Source organism: Daphnia pulicaria, chromosome 4, assembly GCF_021234035.1.
Source record: "Daphnia pulicaria isolate SC F1-1A chromosome 4, SC_F0-13Bv2, whole genome shotgun sequence".
Taxonomy (NCBI): Eukaryota; Metazoa; Arthropoda; class Branchiopoda; order Diplostraca; family Daphniidae; genus Daphnia; species Daphnia pulicaria.
The window spans coordinates 6,619,464-6,639,164 of record NC_060916.1 but is presented as its reverse complement, the minus strand read 5'-3'; the positions used below and the strand labels follow the sequence as shown (position 1 = coordinate 6,639,164).

General features: G+C 37.6%; 2 protein-coding genes and 1 long non-coding RNA gene across 4 annotated transcripts; 2 read left to right on the top strand and 1 right to left on the bottom strand.

Moving 5' to 3' along the window:
• The first annotated feature begins 611 nt into the window (after positions 1–611).
• LOC124335755 (F-box-like/WD repeat-containing protein TBL1XR1) lies at positions 612–2,227 on the top strand. 2 transcript variants are annotated; one of them, XM_046789200.1, is made up of 4 exons: positions 626–821; positions 895–1,051; positions 1,124–1,198; positions 2,001–2,227. In XM_046789200.1, exons 2-4 carry the CDS (start codon positions 913–915, stop codon positions 2,210–2,212), a joined length of 426 nt encoding a protein of 141 aa, XP_046645156.1. In that variant the 5' UTR covers positions 626–821; positions 895–912; the 3' UTR covers positions 2,213–2,227. The 2 variants fall into 2 exon arrangements, with proteins under 2 accessions (XP_046645155.1, XP_046645156.1); XM_046789199.1 differs by lacking the exon at positions 2,001–2,227 and having other exon boundaries at positions 612–821; positions 1,124–1,488.
• Positions 2,228–3,327: 1,100 nt separating this feature from the next.
• Positions 3,328–3,864, top strand: LOC124337657 (protein PXR1-like). The gene has a single exon (XM_046791699.1). The coding sequence runs from the start codon at positions 3,328–3,330 to the stop codon at positions 3,862–3,864; it is 537 nt and encodes a 178-aa protein (XP_046647655.1).
• A 5,910-nt stretch (positions 3,865–9,774) lies between these two features.
• Positions 9,775–10,688, bottom strand: LOC124337534. Its single transcript, XR_006917411.1, has 3 exons — positions 10,522–10,688; positions 9,918–10,010; positions 9,775–9,857 (listed from the first exon to the last, which is right to left on the bottom strand). It is a non-coding gene; the product is annotated as an uncharacterized LOC124337534 (long non-coding RNA).
• Positions 10,689–19,701: the final 9,013 nt, after the last annotated feature.

Here is a 19,701-nt window from a genome sequence, read left to right as displayed (position 1 = left end):
AACGATGTGACTCCATTCAATCTCTGGACTGGATCAAGACCAGATGTATCATACTTCAGAAGATTTGGATCGCCCGAGTTTGTCCATATACTGGACGAGACAAGACGTAAATTGGACTCAAAAGCTGTGGAATGCCTATTATTTGGATATTGTGAAAACTCTAAACCTTTTCGCATGTGGAACCCATTCACACGAAAATATTTTCACAGCCGTGATATTGTCTTCAGAGAAGAAGCTACCTACGAAAGTGGGTCAGTAAATGAGGCTAATTACGATTCATTATTCCCCATGGATGAAGTAACTGTGGTCAATATTTTTTTCTCTGTTCCGTGAGTATTGTGTCTTCGTGCAGTTCTTTTATATGGGAAACAGAAGCCAGACGAGAAAATTCAAAAGTCGATGATAATGATCGAGTTACAACGAAATCACAGCCAATTATAATCGAGAACAAAGGATCTTGAATATATAGGTGGTCAAGCGTAATAACAATCTTAGTTCTGCTATCGGCCGCTGTGGTGCGCTACTACTACTACTTTTCATTGGAATAACATCTATAGGGATGATCGTGGTCTTTCCCCTCTTAGTCTGTGGTTACAATCACTTGTGTGAATAGGTAGCGTCATGATTGGCCTACCCTGATGGCGTCATGATCGCTGCTGATCGCCTTTCAAATAGGTTTTCAGCATTCTGCTTACACCTTCGGCATAGAGTCACATATTTCACAATCCAAGATCAATGGAGCTTTGGTACCAACAGCAGCTCTTCTCTCCATCATCCAGAAGGGTTTCCATTTCACAGAAGCTGAGATCAGTGTTGGAGATGTGTGTGACAATTTAAATATGATGAAATTTATCTACCACCAAATTTTTACTCTTTCATGTTTTTGTTTTTCAGGATGGTTCGGAACAACCCATGGAAAGCTTATCACTCATTGATGCTGTGATGCCTGATGTTGCAAGTAGTCAACAGGAAATGCAGAACAATCAGAAACCACAAGTGGTAAAGACAGAACCACCAAATTCCAATGGATATGAACCCATGCATTCATATCGTAAGATAGTCAATACTTTTCTTTGATCCCCTGAACTGCTTACTTATTTTCCCTTCAACTGTTTCTTATTAGCCAACCCCAATGAATGCCGGGAAGAGGAAACAGGAGTAGAGATACCTGCCAGCAAATCAACTGTACTTCGTGGCCATGAATCTGAAATTTTCATCTGCGCTTGGAACCCAACAACTGAAATATTGGCTTCTGGCTCTGGCGATAGTACTGCCAGAATTTGGAACATGAATGACAACTCGCCTTCACCAACTCAACTTGTTCTTAGGCATTGCATTCAGAAGGGTGGAACTGAAGTTCCGAGCAACAAAGATGTAAACTACTTGCTTGTAATAAACTGCTGTCCATTTTGCCGAAATGTTGTCTATTGTTATCTGTACGTCAGCAATGAAGCTGCTTAAAACCAATAAAGAGAAGAAAAGAAACAACATATATTGTTGAAGAAACGTTTCAACACATATTGTTGAAATACTGTAATGAAAAACTTACGTTGCAATCTGATCAGCTAACTGGCTTTGGCTGTCCACCTGATCTGCCGCTTCCAAAAAACTTTGTCCATGCTCTGGTTTCTTCTTCTTGTGCCACTCATTTGCCTTTCTCATGCAGAAATAGATAATTGGGGGCCCAAATTTGTACCCCATCCAAATGAGGCAGAAGAAAAAAGTCCCATATGCTGTCCAGTTAACGTCAAGATCCTCTTTCAACAACGCACTGGTAATGGGCTTCATTACACCATGAAAAATAGCTTCCTCAATTTCGTCAATCGTTGTGGTTAAGGGAATCGGTGGCATAGTCTAAAATTTTCAAAATTTAGATAAACATTAACTTGAAAGATTTAAAATTGAACTTACGAGTGATTCTGATAGAGCAGATTGTGGAAACACGAAACAGTTGATTAGAATCAATTTCTGCAGTTTTTCGCGCCAAAAATATGAATGACATGAATCTGAAATTTTCATCTGCGCTTGGAACCCAACAACTGATTTATTGGCTTCTGGCTCTGGCGATAGTACTGCCAGAATTTGGAACATGAATGACAACTCGTCTTCACCAACTCAACTTGTTCTTAGGCATTGCATTCAGAAGGGTGGAACTGAAGTTCCGAGCAACAAAGATGTAAACTGGTTGCTTGTAAACTGCTGTCCATTATAACGAAATGTTGTCTATTGTTACTTTTTTAGCTGTACGCCAGCAATGAAGCTGCTTGAACCAATAAAAAAGAAGAAATAAAACAAGAGAGTGGAAATTTTTTTATTGGCAAATTGTAAACCACTCACTGAATGTAACAAAAGTGAATTTTCAATCTTGTTTGCTGTTTGTTCCCCGGGATGCAGCTAGCACATCCAACTTTTGGTTCAAAGATTGAAGGATATGCTATATAAAACAGGAAAATGTTAAAAACACATATTGTTGAATGACTGTAATGAAAAACTTACGTTGCAATCTGATCAGCTAACTGTGTCTGGCTGTCCACCTGATCTGCCGCTTCCAATTCACTTTTTCCAGGCAGTGGTTCCTTTTTCTTTTTCTTGTTGTTCCACTCAGTGGCCTTTTCCATGCAGAAATAGAAGATTCTGGGCACAAATTTGTATCCCATCCACACGAGGCAGAAGAAAAAAGTCTCGTAAGCTGTCCAGTGAACGTCAGGATCCTCTTTCAACAGGGCACTGGTAATGGGCTTCATTACGTCTTGAAAAATAGCTTCTTCTATTTTGTCAATCGTTGTTGTTAAGGGAACAAGTGCCATTATCTAACATGTTCAAAATTTAGATAAACATTAACTTGAAAGATTTAAAATTGAACTTACGAGTGATTCTGATAGAACAGCAGATTGTGGAAACACGAAACAGTTGATTAGAATCAATTTCTGCAGTTTTTTGCGCTAAAAATATTTCGCGCCAAAAACACGGTCAACAACGTTGCCATGTTCATATGCGCAGTTGCCATGTAAAAACGAATATACGCCAACCACCCTTTTGAAAGCAATCGTCGTCTCTTCTTCTCTTAAATTAAGAAAAACTCGAAAACGTTGAGTTTATGTCTTTAAGTATTACGATCGTTGATTGTTGAATCATTGGAAAGGTTATTTGGTCATCATGGTATTTATTATTGGTTAAAATTTTGGTTTTGAGCACGTATTTACTATGTTTGTTGGTTTTTGTCACGTGACAGCCTCCCAAAAGTCCCAAAACTGCTGCAGTTAAGGGAGACATTCGAAATTTTTTCACGTCGATCGCCTCGAAATCGTCGAAATCACCGGGTTCAGCATGGATTTGAAAGACGAGGATGCAGGGAAACGAAAGAAGAAAGCCATGGTTCTTGTTGACTCCACAGATTCAGACTCGAAAGGGTCTATCATGAAACCTGCGTTCTTAAAGAAAACAAAAGTGGAAGATATACCAAAGAAGGAGACTGTTGTTTCAGCCTCCAAACTCAAGAAAAATGCCGAAACACCTGAAATTCCACTTCAACCTGTTGACATTGGCTCAGTATTCGGCAACAAGCCCATCCAGAGGAGCAAGGAAATACCAGAGAAAAGGAAAATAACAGTCATTGAAGATCACAGTGATGAAGATTTTGAAGCCACACTGCAGCAGTTGGCTGAAGCCCCAGTGACGAAAAAGTCAAAAGTGGTTGAAAAGTCAACAAGTAAAAAGGGCAAACCTGATTCTCCAACCAAGAAAGAGAAAATCAAATCTCCTGCCAAGGAAAAGAAATTAAAGTCTAGCCCTCCATCTAAAAATGAGAAAACATCTTCAAAAGAGTCAGCCCGGGTGGAAGTAAAGAGGGAATCTGACAAGTAGAGAAAGGCTGCTGATTCATCCGTCACTCCCAATAAGAGCACTCCCACTAAGAATGCCAAACCCAGTGAAGAGAAAAACAAAAGAATCAAATCCCAGCTGAAAGAAATGTATTCTAATTCAAATAAAACCTCTTCAACCCCCAAGTCAAACAAAAAGATGAAGGCGGAGACAAAAATTGTCAAAGAAACTCCCAAAAAGAAGTCGAGCCAAGATGATGACGACGAAGACCCAGATGTAATCGACTCGCCGGCCTTCGATGCCTTAGAAAAGCGAAAAGAAAAGGCCGAGAATTACGGAAATTCCTTGCTTCTAGCAGAGACGGCGGAGCGAAAAATCCCGGCAATAAACCCGTTCCGGAGGTAATAAACCCCACCCCCCCCCCCCCACACACACACGCGCGTACACGAGATTGAAAATTGTGTATTGTTAATATGTCTGGGCCATATATGAAAGAAAGATGACGACAACGTCCTTATATATCTTTCTTTTGTATCTTCTACTTTACAGGGAGCTCCGGGATGTCTGACGGGATTGACCATTGTCGTTAAAAGCGTTTTGGAATCCCTGCACCGTGAAGAGGCCGAAGAGCTTGTCAAGAAATATGGCAGCAAAGCGCCTAAAGCTGTCAGCAAGAATACGACGTAACATCAGCGCCAATTTGCAGGAACAATTTGGCCTGAAAAAGGCCCCACGGGCCTGGAATAACAGATTCAACGATTTGTTGATCAAGTTTGGTTTCGTCAGGAGCGATGCAGATCCCTGCATTTACTACCATCATCAATGGGAGGAGTTAACGATCCTGCCCTTTTTTGTTGATGATGGCCTAATAATTTGCAGTAACCAAGAAGGAAGCCTCAGGCAAATCATCAAACACCTGGAAGAGCAATCTCAGACCCGCACCATGGATGCAGAACGGTTTCTTGCAGTCGAAACTATCCGAAACAGGAAGAAGAAAGAACTCAAAGCAGCACAACCGCTGTTCACTCTGGCACTACTGAAGAAATTCAGAATGGAGAACTGCCATCCAAAATCAGTATCCGCAGACCCGCAGACGCACCCAAGTACCGAAATGTCGCCAAAAACTGAGAAGGAAAAAGGAGACATGGAGAAGATCCCGTATCAGGAAGCTTTTGGGTCCCTCTTTTATCTAGCCATGAGTACTCACCCAGATATAGCGTTTGCAGAGGGGCAGGTATCGTAGTTCTGCCAGAACTTAGGCAACGGCCATTAAATTGCCATAACAACTTTTTTGCTTATCTTGCGGGAACGCCGTACCATGGGCTTTACTTCAAAAGTAGCAACCACCTGGTAATGAAAGGCTACAGTGATGCCGACTTCACAAGAGACCAAGAAACCAGGAAGTCGACAACTGAATGAATTATAAAGTCTTAGATTAATAAATCTAAGTTTATATAATTAAAGCTTTTCATAACTAATATGGGTCTTGTTTTTCTGGATTTGCGTGGTATTCACCTTAAAATTAGTGAACAAAACCCAGAAATTCAAGCTTCTAGGCTAACCAGCTCCTTTCCCCTTTTATTTTTCAATAAAAATTAAAGCTCAAGGACCTCTAACAAGTTGGAACTTGCTTAGGAAAAGGCAACTCGAGCAAAGTATGATCCGGGAACTGGAGAAAGACACACGAAGACAGAAAATTAAGAATTTATCATTTTGATTTATGGTGGCTAGCTTCTGGCCTTCTGCACAGATTATCTTGGCTTAAAAACGAAAAATATTCGAAAATTATAACGAATATTTGTAAATACGTTATAACTCACTGTGGAAAAGGGATCAAAAGTAGTCTTTGATGGCTACGATATTCAATCTTTAAAAGACATAACGCATGCAAGTGAACAAAAAGTGTTGAACCAAAAATTGTGTTTTCAAATTACATGAACCTAATTAATACTAAAGAAGAATTTATTTTGAATTGCAGAAACAAACAAAGAATCATATTTGAACTAGGTAAATGACTAAATGAGAAAGGAGTAACTGCTATTCATGCAGAGTCCGATGCTGACCTAAAAATAGTGCCGTACAAGAATGCGTAGTAACAACAACTACCATTATTATTATAGGGAAGGACACCGATGTACTCATCTTACTATAAATACTTCACTACTGCAATGAAATAAATGAAGAAATGTACCGAACCTAAAGCCCCAAAAGGGGGGAAATGTGGAATGTAACTAAAGTGAAGAAAATCTTAGGAAACAACTTGTGTAATTCACCTTTGTTTAACCATGCCTTCCTTGGTTGTGACACTACATCGAGGCCTTTGTTAAAGGATGCTATTGAACTGAAACTCTAAAAAATAGTATTCACTTTCAGGTGTCCACCAGTTTCGGCACTTTTTTTCGGCACTTGGATTTCGTCGTTTTCGGCACCCCATGCAAACCACACTTCTTCGATTATGAAAAAATATTGTCCATTTCGGCACCCAATTTGTCCGTTTCGGCACCAATTTCGATCGTTTCGGCACCAACTTCAACCTTTTCGGCACCCCATTTCAATTTATCGATTTATTCATGTCAATTTGCTATCGGCGCTATTGCACCGTCAGGCCGCTAGGGGCGCTCTGACGGTTGACGGCTGTGATACCCTCCCTCTTCCTGACGGCTGGAGCAACCCAACCCGTTCCTGATTGCTGGTAAACTACCCCCGACAGAGGCGCTGCGGCCTTATTGTTTTTTATTTGTTTCGTTTGACGTTTGTGTCAGTATACTTCCGTTCGTTCGTGTATTTCCCCCACGTACTAACTTCCCTGAATCCTCGCCAAGCTCAAAATCGGCAAGCCGACTTGGCTGCTTTCTAACTCTGGTTGGTCTTTCCATTGCACTTAAGAAAAATCGACAGTGACACAAGAGCACGACGTACAAGAACAAAGTGCGAAAAATTAGAGATACTAAAGATAATTTACACGACACCTGGTGGAATACAAATTTTGCGACGATGCCGAAACGGAAACTAAAACTGTAACAATTTGGGTTGTGGTACTAGACTATACGCGGAATAGGAAAAGGAAAAGAGTTTCAAAATGTGGTGTTAAAATTTTAGTTGGTGACAAAATTTTATTAAAATCCAATAAATAAATCTAATAATAAATACAATAAATACAATAGTGCCGAAACGGAAAAACATAGCGCCGAAACGGAAAAATATAGTGCCGAAACGGAAAAACACACACGCCTGGCAACCCTCCCCAAAACTTGACGCCTGGAACTAAATCTGGCGGCGGTGCCGAAAAAGACAAAAACAGTGCCGAAAACGACGAAATCAAAGTGCCGAAAAAAAGTGCCGAAACAGGTGGCAACCCACTTTCAAATCAGTTTGTCTACATTTTTCTACTTGCCTAATTGTTCAATTGAAGAAGTTGACGGAGCTGGAGAAAGCTCTATGTGCATTGTATATGGTGGCTTACCTAGTGATGACATTGACAATCTTCGATGCACAATTTTCAAGAAGAAAGTAAGCAATGCTAATGTTACGTCGTCCATTAAACCAGAAGAGCTTCCTCCAAGAAAAAGATCTGTGAAGTTTCATAGTAGACTTACTAAAAGAACTTTACATCTTTTAGACAACCCATGACTTAAAATGACTTAAAACATATGACGTCTATTGCCAAAATTAAATAAGTAAATTATTACCACAGATGAGTTATGTTTTGTCGTCTTTTTTACATATAGGAAGAAATTTGGTAAGGAGTGACCAATATAAAACTGATTGGGGATGGTCACTAAATGACGGATTATTTTTTCCTTAAATCACTGATGTACCACAAGCTCTTAAGGAGCTAATGAAAATGATTAATGGTGATTTTAATCGATCCTGTGACAGCAACAAATGTACCTGTCATAAAAATGGAATGACATGCATAACCTCATGCAAAATTGCAAAGGTGTTGTGTAAATGTTAAAAGAAATTTTCAGGAAGATGTTGATGAACTATTTTAACTTGTAATTCAAAAAATTAAACAAAACTTTCGATTTGGTTACATAAATTTTTCAAAACGTTTCAATATTTGGAAGGGATGAAATGAAAAAAAGTAAAAAAAAAGTAGAAGCGGCTAGAAGATCAGCGAACCAAGGAAGGAAGCACACCCATGCTGCATTAAATTATGTGGTACATAGATCAGCAAACAACAAAATTAATCCGATTGATCTGGGCATAAATCCATAGCAGAGAAACCTAAAAACGATTACGAATAATTAATTTCAACACACAAATCAATTAGATAATCAGTCAAGGGAATCAGTGAATCGGACCCTATCACCTCTGCTATATAAATAGCAGTTTTTAACATATTACCGTTCCCGTTTTTTCTTTACTCACTTTTCGGAGACGAATCATCGCTGTTAGGTCACGTAAAAAGAGAAAGGTTGGCAAAATTGTGAAACACCAAGTAGACAGTGATCAAGTTCAATTGATAATGTTCTTCAATTCGATTGATCCATGAAAGGTGCGAGTTTTAACAACTCACAATAAGCTTTAATAACTTTTCACCCAGCAGTAATGGATTTATTGATGATTTCAATAAACAGAAGAACCAATTCGTTTAAAACAAGAATACAAGGATGACATTGACAACGTAAAAAGATGGATATTCGTCTTCTATATATTTAGTATAAATGTCAAAAAGGTTTTCTCAAACGAGTGAATCTTTGTAAATTAAGAAAACTGGTAGCTATGTCAACTTGTGAGCGAGAACCAGAATGATAAAGCGTCAAAGAGAAAAAACAAAATTGTAAATAACCATTTGAAAAATTCCATGAAGAAATTTCACGATCTAAATAAAGCAAGCTGAAAAAAACACTATTATGAATACAGACAATCTGAAACAGCTTACCAACTCTTTTTGAACTACAATTGGAATTATAGCAAGAAAATGGAAAAACACAGACACTCCTCGTTCATCCGTTATCTTATGGTAAAAATAGGTTTAATACCACCCATGACATGGCAAAAAATGTTACTTTTTTCCAACGCTGCGTATAAAAAAATAAGATCAGCCTTTGCCTTGCCATCTGTTTAGAGCCTTTCGGCGCTTCCAAAATTTAAAGAAATGCATTGTAATAAAAAAATAAGACATCACACACGGAAAGTAAGTCAATATATTTCAGTGGTTATATCACTATTACCATGAAATAATGATTGCTTGGGATGTAAATCTGAGGAACCTTGTTTCCATTGTTGCAGGAATGAAAATTCTGACAATAATGTTGAGGAACTTATAAGTTTTAGCGATTTGAAATGGTTATCACCCCAAGCATATCTCGGAATATATTTAAAAAACAGTCCTTACCTTTAAAAAACACCAAACCGGGATAACAATTCACTATTTAAAAAAAGAACGTGCGCATAGCGATAAATTTTAAAAAAATTCCCTTTTGAAAAAAATCCCTTTTGAAAAAATTCCCCTTTGAAGAAAAAGTTATGATACAATATAAAATAAAGAAATAAAAAAATATATAAAAAGAAATGTATTGTATCAGCCATTATCATTGACTATTCGTCCAAGGTCTAATCAGACGTAACCAACAGTTGTAGGATCAATGAAATGATTATTGGCAATAAAATCAGCCCAAACATTCTCCATTCCCCCCCAAAGTTGAACAGTATTTGAAATAATACTTGTCGAATGACAGAGATCCCTAAAATTTTTTTCCAAATTGACGTAATGGGCATTATGTCAAGACTCTTAGGAGGCCAAAGAATAGAAGACTCCCGTCGAGAAGAGAAAAACTGGGTAGCCACCATAGATCGGTGCGATCGGTTGCGATCGGTGCGCAGTTATTTGAGGCGAAAATGGTTCTTCCGGGGGAATTAACCAAGTCCATGACTGCTAAGTAATTTTCAGTATTAAGATGTCCGCTTTCTATGCGATGTAAAGTAAACTTCTTAGACAATCCGCAGAAACAGCGCCGCACGCTAAAATAGTTCCCCTGCGTGATCATTGATGGCACGTGGAAAATATTTCCCCGTCAGCTTTCAATCTGGAAAAGAAAGGCGCGCATAAAAAAGCGGAAATTTTACAACACTAAATTTTTTCTTACCCAAACCGCTTTTCGTCGAGGAATATCATGTTTCTCCAAAATGAATAGGACTAACCGCTAAATTCCTTAGCGAAGAGTTCTCTTTGCGTCATTCTAAGTTGATTTTTTGAAGAAAAAAAATGATACAGTTTTTTTAATGTTTCTGTTTAGAAGGGTGGCAGGAAACAATGACCACTTAAATAGGCACCTTATTTGCTTTTAGGGATGGGAGAAATCCTTGAATTATTGGTCAAACTGTTGGGTCTCTTATGCAATAACAAATGAAATGAGGAAACCATATTCTCGCGCAATTAAATTCTTATATTAAATGTTATGGAATCCATGACCCAGACAGTTAGACCAGATCTTACCAGATTTCAAGGACTTTTCCCGAAACGTAGAGGTAAGGAAATGATACTATATGGGGAGGGATGGTGACATAATGATTAGGGAGTGCAAAAATAAAAGAACAGTATTCCTAAGTTCTTCAAACATTCAAGATGTTTCAAGCAGACCGGGGTAGGAAACATTTAAATGATCAAGAGCGTGCAGCTATCGTTGCATTCACTGAAGCTGGTCAAACTGTGGCTTTTATTGGTAAACGCTTAGACATTGAAGCTGCTACCGTATCTTTATGGCAACATCGGTTCCGCAAGACCGGCAACATTATGAGGAAACGGGGATCAGGTAGACCGACCAAATTGACCCCTGCAAATGAAGAGGATATTGTGCTTGCTGTAACGGCAAAATCAATAACAACAGCTCAGGAGATAGTCGGTAATTTATGACAAAAATCGCGTATTTTTTAATATCTTTTAACATCTGTAATGATTGTTAGATGTAACACAACTCAATGTTGGTCCCCTGACAATCATAAGCGTATTAAAAAAATGAGACATTCATCCCCGAAGAGCTGTGCGTAAATTATTTCTGTCCGCAGCGCATGCTAATTTACGGCTGGAATTTGTACTAACGTTTGCCAATAGACCATACCGATATTGAAAAAACAAAACAGAATTTTGGGAAAATGCTGTTTTTTTTTCAATGAAAAAACATTTGGGTATGAAAAAAGAATAACATTATACGTAAATATCTAGCTATTATTAAGATGTTTAATTCATTTTTAAGATGCGACGAATGTGGCAGAAATATTGTTTATCGGAAAAACGGAACCAGATTTGATCCAAATCTTGTGCAAATAAAATACAGGAGTGGGAAGAAATCTGTGCCCGTATGGGCTTGGTTTTCGGCCAGTGGTCCTGGCGACTTCGTCCGAATTCATGGAAAACTAACCACCGAGAAACATTTAGAAATCCTCGGTGATACTCTGCAGCCATCTCTTCACGTCAGATTTTCCGGGATTTGCGTTAATTTAATTCAAGACAAGTCCCCTATTCATGGCGCAAATATCATCAAAAATTGTTTCGCAAATAATCCTGATATTGAGTTGCTTCCTTGGCCGGCCAAGGGAGCAGACATGAATCCAATAGAGAATGAGTGGGGGGGGGGATATTGTGAAGAATTCGGAAATTCTCCGACCTCGCACTGACGACGAAGTCTTACAAAAAATTCGTTCAATTTGGGAAGGGTATAGGGGTAACCACAATTACTGGCGAAAACTCGCTATATCAATGATTAATAGACTTCGTCTAGTTATCGAAAACTAAGGCAATTGGAAAAAGTATTAAATAAAGAAATCTCAAACGAATCGGCTCAATAATTACAATTTATTTCACATATTATCAGTTAGAAATAACACAAAGATACACCACGACGTATTGCTTTTACAAAACGACGTTCCATGTGATACAACGGCAGAGCAATGGTCAGATCCTAAAGCGTAGAGAGAATATCGTTATCGTGGGCTACAGTGTCCTGGCCACTGTAGGAAAATCTTTACCGTGGTTACGGAGAGCTTAAAATGGTTTAGTTGACATATCCAAGTCAAAGGAGAAAATACCGTTCCCACCTTTAAAACAAATAAATTAACTAAAATCAAAATGCAAAATGTGATTGGGAGGTTTTTAAATTTTACCTGAATGCACTGCAATCGATTACATCCATTCGACTCCTTAATTTAATTTTTATTGGTTTAAATTCTAAAGTTTCAAAAGATTATTTACTCGAAAGGGACTTTGTCTGCAAACAAATAGAAAACTCAAATCTAGCTTCAGTTTGAGTTCAATTTAACAAACAAACGTTAACTATTACTGCAACGAATAGGCAAGATCTTAGGTGAAGGTAAACCAGCACGGATCATAATGACCATGCCAGACGAGATGTAGTCACGCCCCTTAAATTTCAGGCAAAGTGTTTTACTGCCTTGAAGTGAGTAGGAATAACACGGAATTCACTAGCCCATGTAGGCTTGTCACTGTCAGGCTCGATCCATGTCAAAACAGCAAGAACTTGTTCAGGAAAGGTTGAGCATCGTCCTTCATCTTAAGCCAATTGAAGATTTTTCTTCGGGATAGACTGTGTGCAAAGAAAAGAAAATGTTAAGATTAAACTGTTATGAATTATTTGGAAAGAAATAAATTCCGATGACAATTGCATTCACAACTATGATTTATTCCATTAACAGCAGGAATGAACACCACACTAATTGCAGCAAGAAAAAAAAAAAGATTATGAAATGTAACATGTTCTGTTAAAAATAATGTAACATATTATTCTACGAGTGTGATGGTTGATTGCCAATCCATTGGGGAAAATCCCATCGTTTAATCGTCTCTACTCCTCACACATGAAGCATGACAAAAGGAATTATTCAATACAGGAATATAGTAAGAAACTAAGAATAAACAGATTCACCAAAAAACTAACTTTTACTCTTTTGAATGTTTTTCAACAATTTCCTGCTGGTATCAGAATAACAATCAGTAAAAATGTACTGCTGTCCATTGTCAATTAACAATTTTCGAAGAAGTTTCTCACTAGGCTTATACTACTCTTATCGGTTTCTCATTTATAAAACTATTTGACTTGACCGAGATACTCCTTCAAACTCTGTCTATCCAAATATTTCCCAAATCTGAACGCTAGATGGCTATTTTTCATTCGGAATTTTTTGAAAGATACTGTACGATATTTGTGAGAGTAAAGCTAATATTTCTACAGCTACATAAATAGGTTGTATAAATGTCTAAGTATAATAGTTGGATTAGATACTACCTTTGCCAGACTCGCTCGAACTAAATGCTTACCATTTTATTAAAAAGGGTCACTTTGGCACCAGGTCTTCAAAATTTAAGCTGATCGAGGATGTACTTCCCTGTTGCACTCTTCATATTGTGCAAAATAATGATTTAACTCAAGAAAAAAGTGAGAAACCCTTGAATAAGAATTTTATGTGACTGAATCTATAGTATATATGTTTATTTAAGGTTAACAGTAACGAGATCTCTGCATGGCTATCTGGTGCGAAAACAGCAAATAAGAAGAAACCTACACGTTTTTTAAACTTGTCATTGCTGGTCATTGGAGTCACCTTTGAGCACCAAAAACCTTCTACAACCAGATTCTTCAAACAACCGTATATTCCATACCAAGAATAATCAAAATTAAAGTTGCTGCTAAAACCAACTTCGGTTTTTAGAGCTAAAACTCCTTGCACAAGTCATTACTGCAACATCAGTTAATGGCTTTATTTTACTTGGATTGCAAGATCAAAACCCTTTCTAATTATGCATAATTTTTAGATTATATTTCCAACATTATGAGAATTTCTAAATACATAAAATAAGATAAAATAGGTAGAAAATTTGTAAAAATTCACAAAAAATCATTGCTTTTAAACTTCAAAAGGATTTCGAATTTGGGGAATTGTTAAACTATTGTTTAGATTACAGCTAAAGCTTACTTATTGTTAGATTACAGCTTAAGAAAGATTTACGATAACGGTTTAATTTTTACTATTAAAAATTTTTTTATGTGGTGTTCTTATTCCATAAATCTATGTTAAATCTAGACCAACTTGAATTTAATGTTACATTTTCTGATGTTTATTTCGATTTCATAAACCTAGCAATTGTTGGATCAAAATGTTACATGTTATCAGTTAATGGGTGGTTATATTTGTGCTGTACGTCATAGAAACTACTTCACAACTAGTTGAATAGAAAAACTCCACCAATTTTGCCAATTTGTTAATAGGAATTAAATTAAAGATATAGCCACAAAATAATGACACAGTACCATAAAGAACATTTAATTTGTTATTTAGTAAATATTTTTTGAAAATCTAGTTACCCACACCAAACACATCAGTAAAACAAAAATTTCGGAGCTTTTATTGATTGTGTTCCAGACAACAAGTGTTCCAAACAGATTTTCCCGTGACAATGATCAATTCCCAGGAATTTAAGCAATCCTTCAAAACAATCGCAACTAGTATTAACAAAACAACAACTAGTGAAATATTTTTTCAAAAAACAAACGAGGAATTCTCAATTTTTGTTTTTGTATTGAAGACAAAAAAAATTATTTACATACTATAAACAAATTATTGGTCAAATTATGTTATAAGTATATTTACAATTCAGATTGAAATAATTCAAAAAACCAAATAATGAAATAATTATTTTGGATTACATTTACTAATGTTAATGCAATGTAAATATTTAAAATTGTTATTTAAATTAGCCATGCTCGTGTTCGTTTAGAAGAACATGAAAGCTATTTGGAATCAATTCGGATTTCTGTTGTTACAATGGATCCAATGACTAACAGCACGAATAAAGATTTGACTGTTTGGCTGTCTCCTGGTAAGGAGTGCTGTCCTCCTATAGGATATTGTTCCTGATTCGGGACACTTTTGGCTATTGCCGTTTCGCATGCTTTAGTATAGGCCGAACACCTTCCTAAGTCGGAAAACCGATAAAAAGTATGAGGAAATGAAACCAAATGCGGGACAGTCGCCAGCGCCATCTACCTTTGGTTGTGTAGTACCAATCACAGCTTGTCAGAAATAAAAAGAGAAACTAACACACATGATTGGTCTAATTGATAGCATGTTATTAGACAGGATCCTTGATTGCTTTCAAGGATATGACGTTAAATTCGCGTCATTAGAACTTTACTTGGATAGTGCGCGTTACAAATAAATAAAATCAAAAATCAAAAATCATGTTGAGCTCTCATACTAATATGCACTATGGTCTGGGTTCGATTCCCTTCACACCAATTAGTATCATTATTTGGATAATCGTTAACCAAAATTAAAAACAGTCAGCATCCCTCTTATTCCAAATTGCACGACTATTTTAAAAGGTCGAAGAGTTCATCTTTGGCAGTGTCTCATGGCACGGGTGGATTGAGAGACAGAAAAAGGAGTGGGTTATCCTCTTTTGTTCATGTTTCAAATCCCAGGAACGGCATTTTTAAAATTATTTTGAAAATTGCCTCAGGGATATCCCGGTTTAAACACAGTAAGGATACCCGTAAAATTAATTCCGCGGCCTCTTCCTTTTGGTTTTCATCATCTAACGAAGAGTTCATAACAGGTTGATGTATTCCAACGATGGCAAGTCGCTGGCTGGGAACCACGTTATACTTTTGATTATTGGTTGAAATCCCAGGAAAGGCATTTTTGAAATTATTTCTGAAAACACCTTAGGGCTGTCGGAAACCAACTGTGCCATCGGAATACATCAACCTGTTATGGACTATTTCAACAGAGCTTCGCTATTCAAGAGTAAGCTTGATATAAACTTTACTTTCTCTACATAGATCTATAATTTTACCATTTTTGACCTTTAAGTTCGACAAATTACAGGAAAATTTTCTGTGCCTTGAAAGACAACAAATATTTTGTAGGAAATTATACTTGCACTAACAATTGAATAATGGTTAGTGCACCTTCATTTTGTAATCCACCATTATTTTTTTCCTTCGTGCGATTTTCAGGGTAATTTTTTTTATTCTTGGGAATGAAAAATTTTCGATTTTGCATCATTGCCACTACTGTATTGGAATTCAGATTCAGATTCGTTGTTTATTAGCACTAATGAGATAATCAAACTAACAATTTTATCAGTCAAACCTCTATAGTTATACATGCCGAAGTCGCCTGAGAGCAATGTACTCATCTTTAATTGGTAGAGCCGAGCATTCTATTTTTTTGTTCTGTATGGGAGTCCGTGATCAGGACGAAACAAGGCCGAAAAAAATTTAGATCGATTGAGCGACAATTTCAACGTCATCATCTCGAGATCGTTCCGGACGGCCGACACCGGAGCACTCTCCATCCTAGCCGGAGCTATGCCGGCCGACCTAAAAGTAACAGAAATCTGAGACGGCACCTCCTTTCTAAACTACAACTCTTCTCAACAAGCGCTCTACAATCTATCTCGACCCATATCCAGGCAGTAAAGCTCAAACTAGCTTCAGTTGAACCACCGAAAAGTAGACTCCCGTTGCAAATAAAACACACAATAAGAAACACGCTAGAACAAGCATGGAGGAGGGAGTGGCACGAATCTCTTCAAGGCGACACAACTCGCTCCTTTTTTCCTTTCCTGAAATGTTTCATTCAGCTTAAAATCCTCAACCTCCCTCACCAAGTCATACAAATGCTAACGGGTCACAGTCTTTTAAATGCCCACCAATATCTTCTTAAAAGTATAAGCTTATAAATGTACATTTCCCTCAGAATCCGACCAGCATTTTATATTCGATTTCCCATATATTCTCTTACTCGAACTGCACTGGTCTCTCTGTGTACCTCAGAATTTGGCCGTTGGCCTCCCCCACTCCCTACGTTCCACAAATCCAAAAACGTTTTTAATGCAATGTGCACCTTCATCATCCGCTAAAAACGTCTATCCCCAACCAAAAGGAAATTGTACACCCAACATGGTTTAACATGTAATCAGCGTCATCTGGGGCCAAACTCCATAGCATGAGCAGCCCCTCAAATACAAAAAAAAAAAAACAAAAAAAAAAGTTTTATTCAACATAACACTATTGATTAGAAAGTTGGTGGAATTATGCCAATAAGAAAATGTTGACATCACTACTACATGTTTGCAATAAAAGATAAGAGTTAGCATCCATATCAAAACTTTTAAAGTGCTGGTATGAAGCAGGGTGAAATAAAGCTCCTATTCAATCTATAGACAATATTTAGATGTTAGCTAATCTCAAATTGGCAACAGACGATTTCAACAAGCCCAACACAGAGTCATCTCTTCTCAAGTTCTTCGCCAACAAACTTATGGCCCGTCTATAGGAAACATATTCTTGATTACACAACTCTTCACTTCCTTTGATAATTCTACTAATAAACTGAATAAGGGTATGAAGACATTTAATCCTAGCACAATGCTTTAATTTCTTTTAAATTGAATTTTTGTTGGGGCAATTTAAGTTTTACCAAAAGAAAAGGTAGCCAGTGTCCATGGCTACCTTTTCCACTGGCTACTGATGAGGTACACGTGCTACCCCGACAGTGGCTACCTATATAAAGTGACACCGGCTACCCACAGATGGCGAAACTTGTACCCCTTTGCTTAGCTACCTAGTTCGGACTGTGATGGGCTGAGGGCACACAGCATATACAAGGCCACCAGTTTCTAAAAGCCTATACGGAACCTTCATGTGATCTTACTGACGGTGATCAGCAGCCGTAACAGCTCTGTTTTGAACTCGCCGGAACGTCTATTCCCATCCTCCTACAGCTACGAGAAATTCCTGCCATCTCGCGCGTAAGATGTCAAGAGATGGAAAGAGTCGATTGAAACGTCTGTAAAACATCGTATGTATTAAACATTTGCAATGCTTGTCATCAATCGGGTTTCGTAGTGGTTAGAGAACCAGCCTATAACTCTTGAGTACAGAGGTTCGAGTCTTGACTAATACACTTATTTTTTTTCAAATTTTTTGTCTTTAAATTTTAAAATAATTTAAGCTGTAAAATGAAACTTAATAAAAATAATACGTTATTTACGCTTCTTTTACGTATCTGCAGTAACCTTATTCTTAAAACACTAGAACGATAATCTACAAATACTTAGACTAGAAAGACTGAGTTACCCATTCGTATATGGTAGTTCACAACACACACACAAGAGGCAGCAGCGTATTCGTAGCTATCTCGGTCTCGTATATGTGCTTTTCTCCCCCTTTTCTATCCACTCCTTCGCTTTTTCCCTGTTTCCTATGTATCAAGGACTTGTATATCGATACAGATGCCAGGACTTGATACATAAGAAACAATTAATAAAGCGAAGAAGTGGGGGCGAAGCACATATACGGCAATCGGCAACGCCGAATAAAATGCCTGAAAAATGTGTCGAAATGGGGGTATCACGAAAATCGTGATATCTACGACATCTCTGAATATTATGAAAAATCCTCTTGGATTCAGAAAGAAGGATGAACATGCTACATTTTCCATAAATTATTTTGATTTATGGCCAAATATATGGCGAATAGCGATGTAGAAGGAGGGGGTGACTTTAGGTTTTCGTGATATTTCACGATTTTCAACCGTGATTACCTCGTGAACGAAAAAAGATAAAAATCCTGACTTTATTCAGTTAATATCAACGTGTGATTCTGAGCAGAATAGACCTAGTCCAGAATTTTAGAGTCCTTTTCCGGATTACGATCCGAAAACTACCTCCGAAAAAAGTGGGTATTTCGGTGCGATTGAGTGGGAGATCACTTGTTAATGGCATCGAGGATTCTTTTTTTTTCTATCAATTTGGTTTTTGTTGGAAGAAGACTGATTATTTGGATGTCTTCCTCGGTTTTGTTTTTCCCGTAACTGAATTTCTTATTCCTGGAGTTTCTCTTCCAGCTTTCTACTCTTATCTTTTTCTTCAAACAACTCCCTTAATTTCTTGGGCGATCCTTTTCCGGTCGAAAACTTTTTTTTCCTTCAGCAATCTATTCCGCTCTTGCATTGTGTAATGCAAGATACGAGAATTTTGGCGGAGTATAATTTCTGCCAAGGAACTAATTGCCTTAGTTTCCCATTCTTCTTCTTTCATTCGCTGTTCAAATCTAATGATACTCATGAAATTTACAGTACCTACCTAAAGTTTGGAAACGCGCGCGCGCGCGAGAGAGAATCTTATGGCGTTTAGCTTTTCTTCTCGGCGATCCGAAAAATCCAATTTTTGTCGGATCGCAATGAAATTTTTTTTGGCCGTAGCCATTATGAGTAGCAATAAGCTGAATTTTTTCAGATTTTTCCTACCAAGGGGAGGGTAGGTTAAAAATGGATCCCTAAGTTTGGAAACACGCTATAGTGCTCCATGCAAATTAGGGTACTTTGAAGGGGAATAAATAATGAACGGGTAGAGCTAGGTTGACACGGAAAACTCTGAAATGAAGAAGTTCACAAGCTGAACAACATTTTTTATTTTCAGAATTTTCGCGTCATATTTAATCTAGTCAAAAGTAAATTGAAAACAGTTTTTATTTTATTGCCCATTTTTTTCCCGTTCTTCCCCCCCATTCCCACCCACGCCGGGTTGTCGCCCCCTCATAAGCGCGCGTTTTCTCTGTTTATCAGAGAAAAAAGCGCCCGGGGTGGAAATGGGGGGAAGAAAGGGACTAGAACGGACCAAAAAATAAATTCTGTTTTCAATTTACAATTGACTACATTCAATATTACGCGAAAATTCTGAAAATGTAGAATGTTGTTCAGCTTGTGAACTTCTTCATTTCAGAGTTTTCCGTGTCAACCTAGCTCTACCCGTTCATTATTTATTCCCCTTCAAAGTACCCTAATTTGCATGGAGCACTATAGCGTGTTTCCAAACTTAGGGATCCATTTTTAACCTACCCTCCCCTT

Excerpts from the sequence above, each read along its gene's own strand:
- LOC124337657 (XM_046791699.1), top strand. The coding sequence starts at position 3,328 with ATGGATTTGAAAGACGAGGATGCAGGGAAACGAAAGAAGAAAGCCATG.
- LOC124335755 (XM_046789199.1), top strand. The coding sequence starts at position 913 with ATGGAAAGCTTATCACTCATTGATGCTGTGATGCCTGATGTTGCAAGT. Across the intron at positions 1,052-1,123 it reads TGAACCCATGCATTCATATC|CCAACCCCAATGAATGCCGG; the intron begins GTAAGATAGTCA and ends GTTTCTTATTAG.